Genomic DNA, 13,759 nt, shown 5'->3' with positions numbered 1-13,759 from the left:
CTACTGCTTTCAATTATTAAATGGACAATATTAAACACATTATTATTTATCATTAAATTTATTTCCTCTGTTTCTCCAATCAAACGTTCAATCATTTTATATTTGTCACAAGCTTTAACAATGATGGAAAAGCATTTTAAATAGAGATCTGATCTTAGCTGAAATAAGAATCAATTTTCAGGCAGTATTTTGTCGGAGGTATTCCTCAATACAAACAGTGTGCAATCTATGTGTATTGCACACAAGTATATTATTCAAAATACTGATTGTGTCGATGTCTCTGTCTGAGACAACCAAAAATAATGGCCTATCATAATAATACATGTATCTTGTTTGTTGGTAAAGTAAAAATCAAAACAGATGGAAAATCTGATTGGTTGTGACGAGTGTGACATCTTTTATGCAAGTCTTTTACTACATGTATGACATAAAATTGTAAAACGCAGAAAAGGTCACAATCAATTAACATTTCCTGTATTATGAGATTAATTTTTATTTTATGCATGGTGGACTAAGGAATATTACCTCCCCTACGTCTAAATGATGCCTAATATTTTATGATCAAGTTTGTTATTTCATATATATAAGCTTGTGTGTAAAAAGAGGTAGAATCAACAGAAAGTGTACCTGGATTTATTGTATTTTTAACAGTGTCACATTTCTTTTCTTGTGCTTCGTCCTGAAAATACACATCACTCATTCACTGCATGCATGCTTTACTACAGGCATATATATAATTAATTATGTTAATTACAAATTCATAAAGACTGTGTCAATACACCTTAGTCTATTAATTTCTCAGCAGAAATGTTGCTATACACAATGACATACATGTATATTCATATATATTTAACTATATAATATGAATCTAGCTGAAGTGCTGTTTCGCAGGACCCATTCTCTGATTTGGATTTTTCGGCAACTTTTCTCTAAGACTATATCTAATAGCCAGGGATTAATAAATCAATGTGCTCTAGTGGTGACTTTAAATAAAACAAACTTTAACTTTAAAATGAACACGAGTGCACCAAAACATTTAAATATATTTGGGAATAATGAATTACCCCAAAAAGTCGATAAATTCTGTATGACACTTATATTTGTATGATTATTATTTATTATTCATAACCTGTAGTCTACTAAGAGGTGGTTCACATTTGTCAATAAATGTATAAGAATGTATACAAAGAAAGAAAACAAAAACATTGTTATACTCACACTAGGATAAGGAAGTTCAAATTTTACATAAGTATCCAAATCTTTCTCTGAAAAACCTAAAATAGAACCAAAAAATACTATTGCTAAGCCATATCTCACATTAATTTTTTGATATGTTGAACTTAACAGTACTTTTTTCTTTCATCTTTTTAAACTTAAAACTTAATATTTTATTTATAATTGTGAAAAATACATGTACATGTAAACAGTGTGGAACCATTTTGTGAGGGGTGAAGGTAAGTATATTTATTTAATTATTGTTTTTTAAGTGCAAAATAATATAGGTTTTTTTTAATTGAATAATATCAGGTTGCATGTCTCTCCAATAATAAAAAAACTGAGTGCACGACATTTCAAATTTGCTATTTTGTTTGAAAATTACTGATCTCATTATCGGGAGTTTGAAGAAAATATTGTAATTTTTTTTTAAATAGTATCATTTACAAAATATGGATATGATGTGAAAACACTAAAATATGTTACATTTGTTGCGTGTGAAGCAAAAATGATGGTGCAGCAAGTGTCTGTTGTAGACCTTAAATATTTTATAAACACACACCTTTTTCATTACATACAGTTTGCAGTCAGGATGGTGCTATTTATGTAATGTATTAAACAGGTCCATATAGAAGATACAGAGTAGACTGAACAGAAAACAAACAACTTCTTGAACTAAGCTACATGAAAAATCAATTGAAAATATTTCCAGGGAGAATATACACCCAACAACACCCCAGGTGAGTGCTGTAACCACAGGTCAACACTTCAGTCTAATTAATTGGACAGACTACTGTAAATATTTGATCAACAGAGTCGTACCTAGACAATTTTAGGTGCTGGGCCAGAGTGAGCAACCAAAGGCTTCAAGATTATTAGAGTTTCTGGATGGTGGGTCAAGTTAGGCTGCATCAAAGGGCAAAAGAAAATGCTTACCACTTGGCAGATGATATTGTATTCCCCGAATAACTGTGAATTCCAGTTCACCATCTCCTAATTCAGTGTTTGTTCTGAAGATTTAAGAACATTTCTAGTAAATTACAAAAGTTTAAAGGTTAACATAATTTACTTGAATCTAAGTTTAAAATGTATTTATGTCTTTTATGGCCAAATAGGTGCTTCTTACAAAGCATACAGTATGTGTGCATTATAAAAGTAATGAAAATATTTAATTTTGTAAGGATATTTTTCCATTAGAATATAGCAAAATATTATCTTACTAAGAATCATATATAACTTCTCAAAATGATAACAATATTGAGTCTAAATATACTAAAATAAGCTTCCATCAAAAAAGTTCCCAGTCATTAAACAAAAAAACAAAAAAAAGAGAGAAAAATTCACTGCTTCATGCAGCTGTTCAGTTACAGATCTTCCAACATATCCGCCTATCATGTATTTTCTTTTCCTATAAACCTTTGACCAGAACTATAGAGCACAAATAACAAACCAATACGAAGTCACACCAAATGACTGTACAATGATTAATATTATTTCTGACATTTATATTCTTTTTTTCTCGTTCCAACCAGTGCACCACAACTGGTCAAAGACTGTGGTAGAATTAATAGTAAATCAAATGCTTTGTTATTTTCAGGTGGTAAAAGAATCTTAAAAGACATCTAAAACCCAATAAACAAGTTCAAGCAAGTAGCAGAGATGAAAATAACATTGGAATAAGAAAATTTTGCAGGGTCTTGAAATGTAAACGATAACTGAACTTTTCATTAAATAATACCAAGGACAGACAATGTTTTCAGGTAGTGCTAAAATTGTGAATTCCAGAAAAAATGTTGGTGATGTTAATTTCTGGCAGTTTTCCATATGTGCAGTTTTTGATGCAGTGCAAGGCAGAATGTGGAAATTCATGCATTAAAAATGGATTCTATGGTTATCAAATATCTGTGTTTTTATACAAGCGGCACTGTACCCATGCTGCAACAGACACTTAACAAATGGAAAATGTCCCTAACAAAGCTAGAAGTAATATCCATATATTTTGCTGACTATGTTGGAAACTTGAGTACTATTGAATGCTAGCAGAATGTAAACTGACTAAAAAACCAACCTGACTACAGAATAACTTTTTGTTTCATAGTGAAACTTTGGTACTGGATCACCATGGAGTAACGCATTTTTTAAGGCATCAAGATCTTTTCTACAATTGTCTTCCATTTTTTTAAATCTGTAATTAAAAAACATAATGATCACAATGGCAACTTTCATTAAAACATTTTAAAAAACCACTCCAAAACAACTGCATCTTATATGATAAGCTAACATTCCCACATGTGCATAACTGTGATCATAAATTCCAGATAATCTGTAACAATTGATAAAAAAATTCAATAAATGGTCATGCAAAATTATCAATGTTTTAACGAGTATATACATAAAAAAGTTGATGTTGTAAGGAATATTTTTATCAATGTTTTTGTTTGAAAAACATACACAGGTATAAACTTCTTTCCCCTTTAGTGTATGTGTGTAAAAATGTAGATAATTGTGAATGGTCCCCAAATGACTGGTTGTCATTAATACATGTAGGTCAGATATAACAACAATAGCACATACATAAAAGAAATTTTACAAGCAAGATAATTCACTGGAGAATAAAAACAACCCCACTCAATTGTACTGTGCTAATAAAAGGTTTTTTTATGAGTATCAAATGTTTTTGTTTTTTTTAATTTTAAAATAATAATAATTTTAAAAAATAATTCTGAATTCAATTAAGGATGTTATCTGGTTATGAAGCAGGTACAATTGATTTAATTATAATATATAGATGTTAAATATTACACTTTAATGTATTTTAAGTTACCCGTTAATAATAATAAGATGAGAAAAACGTTTACCTTGACGCAGATGCCACATCACCTAGCTTGTTGAAGTGTTGTGAGTTTGTTGCACAGGTCTGAAAACAGTAGTAGGCAACAGAGTTAGTGAACAGCCATAATAAGAATTTTGTAAAAAAATTAATTTAAAGTAAATTTTGTTAAAGCATAGTTCATATAGAAAGCAAAAGCATATAATATACCAGTGTTCTGGATGTAATTAAAAAAACCTCCTAGATGTAAGATCTCTCCCTTGCTAAAAAGCTAGGTTACCAGTGATTATACAATTACAGTGTGAGGTGCTTGGGTTGAAGGATCGGTGGACCCATTCTCTCATTGCATTTTTTCCTGTCCCAACCAGTGCCCCATGACTGGTATATCAAAAGCTGTGGTATGTGCTATGCTGTCTGTTCTTTTATGTTACAGACGTAATGAAGTAAGAATGAAGCAGGAATCAGTTGGATATATTCCGGTGAGAAATGTCATTGTGACTTCATCCAGGAATACTACAATTATTTGTTCACTTGGTAACATATAAAATACTACTGCTCTTTCACCATTTTTATAATTTAATATCATTTATAATACACACTAGTTTGCTTGTTTAAAAACACTAAAAGAAATAACATTATCTACTTCTCTACAGAAGAAAGTAAACAGTGTTTGATTGTCATTTCCTGATATACATGTATATGTCAAAATAATGGCATTTTTTCAACCAACTCATTATCCAGACGGTAATTTTTATAAATAAATCATAAATTATATAAGCAAATTGTCTATTTAGTGAGCAAATCATCTTTTATTAATCAAGTCATTTTAATAACAAAATAATCAAGGTTGCAAGACATTATCATTACTTCTGTAAAAAAAAAAAAACAACCCCCAAACAAATCCAGCATGATTGAAAGAAAACAAACAAACCCTCATTTGCTTCTTTAATTCATTTTCTAACTTCGTGAACACCTCCGTCCTGTCTCCAGTCGGCACGCAGTCATCAGGGGAGACAATTATAAACCGGTCGGCCTCGTTGGGCTGGTTCGGTGACGGTGGCACCTAATGATGTTAGCAAATGCATGAACAGACAGCAAAATACCCCCCAAAAAATGAACAGTCAAACATGTCAGTGTTAAGCAGATATGTGTGTGCACTATACAACGTTCTCTAAAGACAAGTGTCTCCATAACAGAGGTGGCCGCTGGAGTAGTTTTACTGTCGCAACAAAGACAATAATCAGAAAAAGACTAAATACTATTCTTAGCATATATATATACAGCATGTCTTGTTTCCCCCCTATAATATTTATTGCATGTACTGTATTTGTATTCACAATACATAAATATACACAGGACTGCAGACTGAATATCAAATGAGTGAAACAAATAAGGTGCAAAATATTAAGAGCAATGCTCCTACTTCGTATTAGCCAGTGTAAAATATTTTCAGTTGATTAATTAAAGCTATTTTTATTTTTAAATTTAATACGTTACATACAACTTCTTGTCCATCTTATGAAGTTTAGCAACTAATGGGTTTCTGACTGTTCTTGTGTCTATGGTTGCTCAAAATGCATTTTACGAATAACAGGGCCCTGTTCCACGAAGCAATCTTAGCACTACTATCGTCGTAAATACTTACCATTATGACCTTAATTTTCTCTACGACTGCCAGCCCATTTCATGATAAGGCATAGCTTATTGTTTTGTAAATTACGGTGAAAATTTACAACTGATACGAGGCAGCTGTAACCAACTAATGTGGATGTCAAATGACAGTTAAATGATGATTTGATGATTTTTCTGTGTGAAAATGGATCCAATATATACCAAATACCTTTTCTGAAAAACATTCTAGGCCATACAACCGTCACACGAAAGTAAGGGAGATAACTCTCATGTCTTATAAATTCTGCAATTATTGCTTATTAAACAAACTGACAAAGTTACTTCATGGATGTCTGATACCAATGAATACATTCAAGATGTTCCGAATAGTCAGTAACCATTTATTATTCAACTAATTCACACTTAATTCGCAAAGAAGATTTTAATTGTTAAAGGGGCACTTACAACTACCGTAAGGTTGCCTTTTTGAATGACTGTAAAATTTATGTGTGCCAGCCATAAAACTTGCTTTAAGTCACTACAATTAACCTTACCTATGATTCTTTCATGGAATGGGAACCAGGGCCTAATTCACAAAGATCTTTTAGGCTCTGCTAGACAACAAAACATCCTTTTAGTGAATTAAGCCCCAGATATATATATCAGAAACTTGGGTCAGTTGCTTTAATAAACTTTTCTAAAATTCTACCAATTTCTAAAATGTTAATGGCTTTACTTTATCTGAATTACTGTATCCACACTACCTGACACAAGTCAACTGGAAGTCCACCTTCACAAGCTAGTATCATGGGCTCCAATCCCTAAAACAAGAACAGAAATCAAATCTTTTTCAAATCAGAAATGCAAAACTTCTCCAAAAAATTTTTTTAACCTCAGCAAATATTTTTTTATTTGTAAATGCAAAATCTCTCATAAAACATTTAACCTATGCAAAATAAAGATTTCACTTATAACCAATCAGGGATGGTATTTATAAAATCTTAATGTCCTGATTTAAAAGTTTAGCAAAGTTTTCCGATTTTAACTGTATGCCATATGTTTGAGCAAGACTTTATTAAAGTCTTGGCTCTGGACTTTAAAGAATTATAAGCACATGGCCAGATCACTACTTATTAATAACTGAATGAAACCCATGGACATAATACACAGTTAATTGTGGGTTATAAAAAACCCTTTATATTAACAGATAGATATGTTGTTTGTCTCTTCAACAATAAATAACCAATAAGATATGTTGTGTTTCTACAACAAAAAATAAGATATGTTGTCTGTCTATACAACAAGAAATAACCACTAAGTTATGTTGTTTGTCACTTCAACAAGAAAAAACCAATAAGATTTATTGTCTGTCTCTTGAACAAAAAATAACCAATAATATTTGTTGTTTGTCTCTACAACAAGAAATAACCAATAACATATGTTACTTGTCTTAACAAGAAATGACCAGTAAGATTTGTTGTAACAAACCTTCATTTGTCTAACATATTTCTTTGCCAGCTCAATGTCAGCATTTTTCTTGGCAGTTAATGCTGCTTCTTTAAACTCTGCATATCGTTCTCTTAGGAATATTTCCTGCTGTTGAGATCTTGACGAGTGGCTCTTCCTTTGTGCTGAAAATAGAGAAACACAAATAAGAAAATGATTAATTCGGTAAACTGACATAGGCGTGTATTTTTAGGGGATAGGAATACATTGAAAAAGTGGGATTTTAAAATTATTGTTCAAATATTGCCAAAATGTTCAATGTTCTTATTGGGGGAGCATATTATGCACTCATCACATTTCTTACTTTGCAGTGGAGATATAAACTAATTAAGAGGCACAACATTATGAATTCAGTTATAACATAAAAATACACTCATTTATTAAATACTTATCAGGGATTTGTCCAAACATTCTGTGCGTCCAAACATAGGCCCCTTCCCAAAAGAAGCTGAATCTGAAAATTCTCAATTTCTACGTAAATATTCCCAATATATATATATTTAATATATGTCTGTTTTACTAAATTAATTTAACAGTGGTGTACTGCATCATTCAGTGGCCTGAAAACATTTCCCAGAAATAATTTACTTGCGCTAATTTTCCCAATCTCATCAGACATGGTAACCCTGGCGAAAAAGTATGAAAGTGAGTCAAATTAGTTCTCATATTTTCTGTATTACTTTCCATTACATTTGTCTATATTAAAAATGAGTCATACATGTATTTAGGAAGCTGAGTGCTTGCTTTCACTCCCTAGACTGGTTTTGGCATGTAATATTAAATGAATGCAGTTGTATTAGGGTAGAATGGAGACCATTTTTTGAGAGGGTTTGCCCTCCTGAACATGCCAAGGGGCGGGACGTAGCCCAGTGGTAAAGCATTCTCTCGATAAGTGGTCGGTCTGGGATTGATCCTAGTCGGTGGGCCCACTGGGCTATTTCACGTTCCAGCCAGTGCACCACGACTGGCATATCAAAGGCTGTGGTATGTACTACCCTGTCTGTGAGATGATGCATATAAAAGATCACTTGCTGCTAATCGAAAAGAGTAGCCCATGTAGTGGCGACAGCAGGTTTCCTCTCTCAATATCTGTGGTCCTTAACCATATGTCCGATGCCATATAACCGTAAATAAAATGTGTTGAGTGCGTCGTTAAATAAAACATTTCATTAATTCCTGAAAATGCCAATGGACGTGACAACATACAGGCCAGTTTGTTGATCTGTTGTTCAGTGTATTCCTTTGGTCTGGCAGCTGGAACTGGTGCTGCTGCTGGAACCGGTGCTGCTGCTGGAACCGGTGCTGCTCTTGCTTGGGGAGGTTGAGGTGCTCTCTGCTGAGGTTGTGGCGCTCTCTGCTGAGGTTGAGGTGACTTCTGCTGTGGCTGAGGTGACCTTCGACCTTCAGTCTGAGGCCCAGAAGCAGCCAGTGTTTGAGGACGTGCAGCATTGGAACCAAATGGGATTGGAGCATAACCTACAGATACAAAAGCAGTAACTTGTGTTATAACTGGCAATTTTTGTGTTAAAACACATATAATTAAGTTGTGTTTTACAACTGAACATATGTTTCTAGAGCTGAATAAAGTTACACATATAAATTATTACTGCAATAAAATCTAACAAATGTCAATACTGAACATATTTTAAAAATATTTGAATAACATAACAAACATTTGTGAATGTTAATTCAATAAAATTTAGAAACAAGTATTAATAAAAAATAAACAAACCTTTCATAAATACTTAACCTGATTTCTCACTAATTGCATTCCACCACCATTATACCCCCCCCCCCCCCCCCCCCCCCCCCCGATACCTATGGATTGGTCTGGACATCTCAATGTAGCCAAGCACTTATCTTCCACTGGTGAGTGGTCAGGTTAATGTTTAAATGTTTTTGTTTTTTAAATGTCCATATTGATTGAAACATGGAGCAATATTTTAAAATCTTAGGTAACCCGATATCAGTTCACATGATTTTACCTGGGTAACCAACTGTTCATTTACATTTGTGTAACCTAATTAATCTCCCAAAACTTGCATAGAACTTAAATTTTAATCACAATATTTCCTCCTTAAATATAAAGTGCAAATATTTTATTGCAAAGTTCTGTGATACTTGATAAAGTGACCTTCATAAACTTTTAACAGTTTACCAAGTAACCCATTGGCAGTTCTCGTCAATTTAAAGTTGCATAATCAACATATCAACAGAATGATGGTTCACATAAAATATTGTGCCTTGTAAAACACATTTATATTTAAACTTAATCAATTTACAATAAAAAACCCATAAGTAAAACCTGCCAGTTAACAAAGAATAAAAGACTAGTAACCTGGTGGTGTTGGTAATTCATCAAAATCAATATTTCTGCCAGCCTTGTAGGCCTTGATGGCATCCTGATATTGCTGAAAAAATCAATGACATTTTTATTTTATACAAATATCAACGGTTACACATCTTTAAAAAAATAACATGTTATTCAATATTTATGATTGTACCTGGCTAAAAAGTATGTACAAGCTTTAATAATGGGTAATAATATAACATTACATTCAAAATATTGTTTCATTTAGTAACTGATATAAAAATATTATTTCCATTGATGGGGATGGTTATATTTGACGAAAACACTTCAGGTATTTAATGTGTTTCCTCCAATCCTATTTCTTAAATGTTATAATGATGGTTTCTTAATTTATTAATGCCTATAGTATTCCTCTTGTATGATAAAACTAACTGGTGAATGCTACAAACTTCAGTGGGTTACCGTCTCTTAATGAGTTACCACCTCTGATAGGTTACAGACTTTAATGGGTTAAAGAATCTCAGGTGTTACCATCTTAATTGGTCACAGTAATCTAATGGGCTACTGCCTCTGATGGCTTGCAACATCTAATAGGTTAAAGACTATAATGAGATACAGACTCTAATAGGTCACTAATGGGTTTCTGCCTCTGATGGGTTACTACATGTACCTCTGACGGCAGCAACATCTAATAAGTTAAAAGACTATAATGGGATACATACTCTAATAGGTCACTATGTCTAATAGATTACCACATCTAATACCTCTAATGAGTTAGGGTTGGGACACAGCACAGTGGTAAAGCTTTTGCCTGATGTGCGGTCGGTCTGGGATCGATCCTCATCTGTGGGCCCATTGGGCTATTTCTCGTTCCAGCCAGTGCACCACAACTTGTATATCAAAGGCTGTGGTATGTGCTATCCCTTGCTACTAATGGAAAAATGTAGCGGGTTTCCTCTTTAAGACTATATGTCATAATTACCAAATGTATGACATCCAATAGACAATGATTAATAAATCAATGAGCTCAAATGGTATTATTAAACAAAACAAACTTTAAACTTTAACCCTAATAAGTTACTGCCTCCAAAGGGTTACCCACTTGCTTACGACTTCTAATGGGTTAATGACTTAAATGGGTTACTAACTAAAATGGGTTATAACCGTGTGTTTTACCTTCACTATTCTTCCCATTCTCCTGGCCTTGCCCGATTCGCCAGCATTCTTAGACTCTGCTTCAACAGATTTGTATTTTTCAAGACGTTGCTGTAAAGCTTCCTCTACGGACTTTGGTGCATCAGGGGCATTAAATATCTTTTTCTCTTCTACAAAATTAACATAATAATAACAGTACAACTAGTAATTTCAATAAATAGGCCACGTATTTCTGTACAGCAGTACTAAACGAGTCTAATGTGAGTAAAATCTAGATTATACTAATTATAAAAAGGTAGAAAATCATAGCCTATAAATCACAGCTCATTGTCGTAACTCAGAACACAGAATTCTAATAAGAAAGTAGATTACACATTATAAAAAGAATTTCAATAATTATAATCATTTGAGTATTTTTACTTTCTTTTAAAAACATTAAATTGTTTTCAGATTGAAGTGTGCAATCGTGAAATTGTTCTGATAAAACACCTTGATTATATGTAGGGAAACATGTTGTTCAGTACTGCATCGTGATTTGCTATGCAAGTTTTACAGATCACTACACAAATCTCAAATGTTAAACAATAGATGCTAGTCACTTTTTAAAACTGATCAGCAACTGTCACTAATTATGAAAATTTTAAGAAAAAAAAATGTTCCCAGTAAGTTTGAAATCATGACTATAAAACACACAGTGTGAAACTACCTCTATGTGTATAACAGATAGTAGTCTACAGCCATGGCTTAGGTTACAAGATGTCTACAGAGCATCACTCACCTTCAGCAGTAGGTGCTGGTGGCATATAGTCTGGTTCTGACTCTTCAGGTGGAGAGCCTTGGCGAGCTGATCCTTCAACTCTGGGTTGTGAAGGAGCAGCAACTTCCTTTGCCATTGATGGTGCACCTGAGTAAAATCCCAAAGAGGTTATTTGTGATGTTATATTCAACAGTCATACAGTAAAACAGGTTATTAGAATTTAATAATGCTTATTCAAACACAAAAAACCATGATATTTGACAAATATATTCTGATCTTCAATGAATGAATGGATGGATGAATGAATGAATGAATGAATGAATGAATGAATGAATGAATGAATGAATGAATGAATGAATGAATGAATGAATGAATGAATGGATGAATGATGGATGGATGGATGGATGGATGGATGGATGGATGGATGGATGAATGAATGAATGAATGAATGAATGAATGAATGAATGAATGAATGAATGAAATGAATGAATGAATGAATGAAATGAAATGAATGAATGAAATGAATGAATGAATGAATGAATGAATGAATGAATGAATGGAATGAATGGAATGAATGGAATGAATGAATAGAAGTGTTGCAGTGGTAGAGAACTTGCCTGGTGTGTACATATTCTTCAGAAGATTCTTGCTACATGCATTCTCTACAGCAAGGGATATGCATTTTCCCACAAACATGACAGCACATACCACTTCTTATGTACCAACTGAGGGGCACGTGGATGGGATGGATAAAAGCCTAATGGGTCCACCAAGGGAACCTACAAGCTTTACAAAGCAATAAAAAGTTGATCCACTTACCACCAACGCCAGGGGGAGGGGGAGGCATCTTTGACAGATCAATAGGGTTTCCTTCTTCCACAGCTTGTATTACACCATCAAATTGCTGTTTGGAAACAAAACATATGTGACAACTAATCAAGTGTTATAATTATTTAGTTTATTGTTGAAAGCTCACGATATGCAAGAAAACCCAAAATTATTCCACAATTGCATTTTGCTTCTAAAGCCACTGATTCATTAGCTTAAAATCATTTGGTTGGCTCTTCACTGTCTAAACATATGTTATACGATCTAAACAAAATACCAGGAATATTTACACCAATTTTTAAAAATATTTTCTAATGCGCACATACATGCATTTTGTATTGTACTAATTAGGTAGCAAAAAGAATGGCACTATACCATGACATAACAAGTCGTTTCAGCCAACTACATTCCTTGTATTATCTTTTGTGGTATACATATAATGTATATAGTTGCCTTCGGATATATGACGTAATGACATGAAATTGCTTTAGAAACCCAAAGGATTTTTATATTAAGAAAAAACAAAAAAAGGAGTTAAAAATGACAAAGTGTAATAAAGAGAATAACCAACCGACTATGAGAAATTACATATTATCTGTCCATCATGAATTAATGTTGTAAATCCTGGCCAAAGGCTTAGGTTCATAATGTTTATTAATTTGTAACAGTAATTTCCTCAGAGCTTGTTAGTTATTTTCTAAATACCTTTAATATCTTGACATATTTAGCTGCAGTTTTCATATCATTATTTTTCTTTGCCTCAACAGCTGCATGTCTATACTGGTCTCGACGTGTTACTAACATCTTGCGGGTTTCAGAATCTAAAGAGCAATGAAGATTTTTAAAAAACAATTCATTTAGAAACTAAAGCAAGTATGCACCAGCATCATAAAAATTCAAACAAATAATTTATTTCAAACATGCTTAAATAAAAAGACATGACACAGATATCAATAAATCTCAAGAATTTTGCATACTCATAATGTTGAATTCACTTTGGCAATGAAAATTGGCATATCAAAAGTATTTGACATCTTAGGTCTCTAACATGGACATAGTAAAACCATCACACAGTTTTCAGGATGTACCTGTATGTATTATAGAGTATCAGCAACATGTAATATCTGGGCTAGCTCTGGCACTCACCAATCACCAACAATTTGTGAATATTACTTTCATTTGATGTTTAAATTTCATGTAATAACTGTTATTTAATTAGAAAATAACTGAGTTTTTGCAATTTTTGAAGTTTAAATATTAGATGATTTGGCAAAATGTTCTGCTTACTCGGTTCTAGCCCTGAAGGTTATCAATGTGCATCGCTAGGCTCAATGGAGAGGTGTATGGCCATAAGCACAGAGTTCCACCCATTTCACACTTACGATTATAGGTGTTTGCCAAGTGTAGGACCCAAAAATGGCACTGCAGGGTCTGGGTACTCCGGGCTCGGGTGATACCTAGATAGCTCAACTGACAGAAAGTTTTACACACGTCAAGTTGTCAAGTTGATCTATACCGAAATGGAAATACTTCACCATTCATCTCT

The 13,759-nt window shown here is 33.0% G+C and overlaps 1 protein-coding gene across 2 annotated transcripts in view; it reads right to left on the bottom strand.

Annotated features, from left to right (window-relative positions):
- The window catches only part of LOC121374054 (coiled-coil and C2 domain-containing protein 1-like), a 44,073-nt gene that overhangs the window by 17,364 nt on the left and 12,950 nt on the right, over positions 1–13,759 (bottom strand). For both annotated transcript variants that reach the window (XM_041500947.1, XM_041500948.1), the window contains exons 7-20: positions 12,919–13,034; positions 12,205–12,289; positions 11,407–11,532; positions 10,650–10,798; positions 9,501–9,573; positions 8,369–8,638; positions 7,145–7,287; positions 6,421–6,477; positions 4,977–5,108; positions 4,074–4,132; positions 3,284–3,400; positions 2,152–2,225; positions 1,219–1,274; positions 628–679 (exon numbers count right to left, since the gene is read on the bottom strand). In XM_041500947.1, coding sequence (XP_041356881.1) covers positions 628–679; positions 1,219–1,274; positions 2,152–2,225; positions 3,284–3,400; positions 4,074–4,132; positions 4,977–5,108; positions 6,421–6,477; positions 7,145–7,287; positions 8,369–8,638; positions 9,501–9,573; positions 10,650–10,798; positions 11,407–11,532; positions 12,205–12,289; positions 12,919–13,034 — 1,509 coding nt within the window. The remainder of the gene's footprint in view (positions 1–627; positions 680–1,218; positions 1,275–2,151; positions 2,226–3,283; positions 3,401–4,073; positions 4,133–4,976; positions 5,109–6,420; positions 6,478–7,144; positions 7,288–8,368; positions 8,639–9,500; positions 9,574–10,649; positions 10,799–11,406; positions 11,533–12,204; positions 12,290–12,918; positions 13,035–13,759) is intronic.

The sequence above is a fragment of the Gigantopelta aegis genome, chromosome 6 (genome assembly GCF_016097555.1).
Source record: "Gigantopelta aegis isolate Gae_Host chromosome 6, Gae_host_genome, whole genome shotgun sequence".
In the NCBI taxonomy this organism is placed as follows: Eukaryota; Metazoa; Mollusca; class Gastropoda; order Neomphalida; family Peltospiridae; genus Gigantopelta; species Gigantopelta aegis.
Note: the sequence above shows the minus strand (reverse complement) of the source record. Positions and strands in the feature narration are given on the sequence as shown.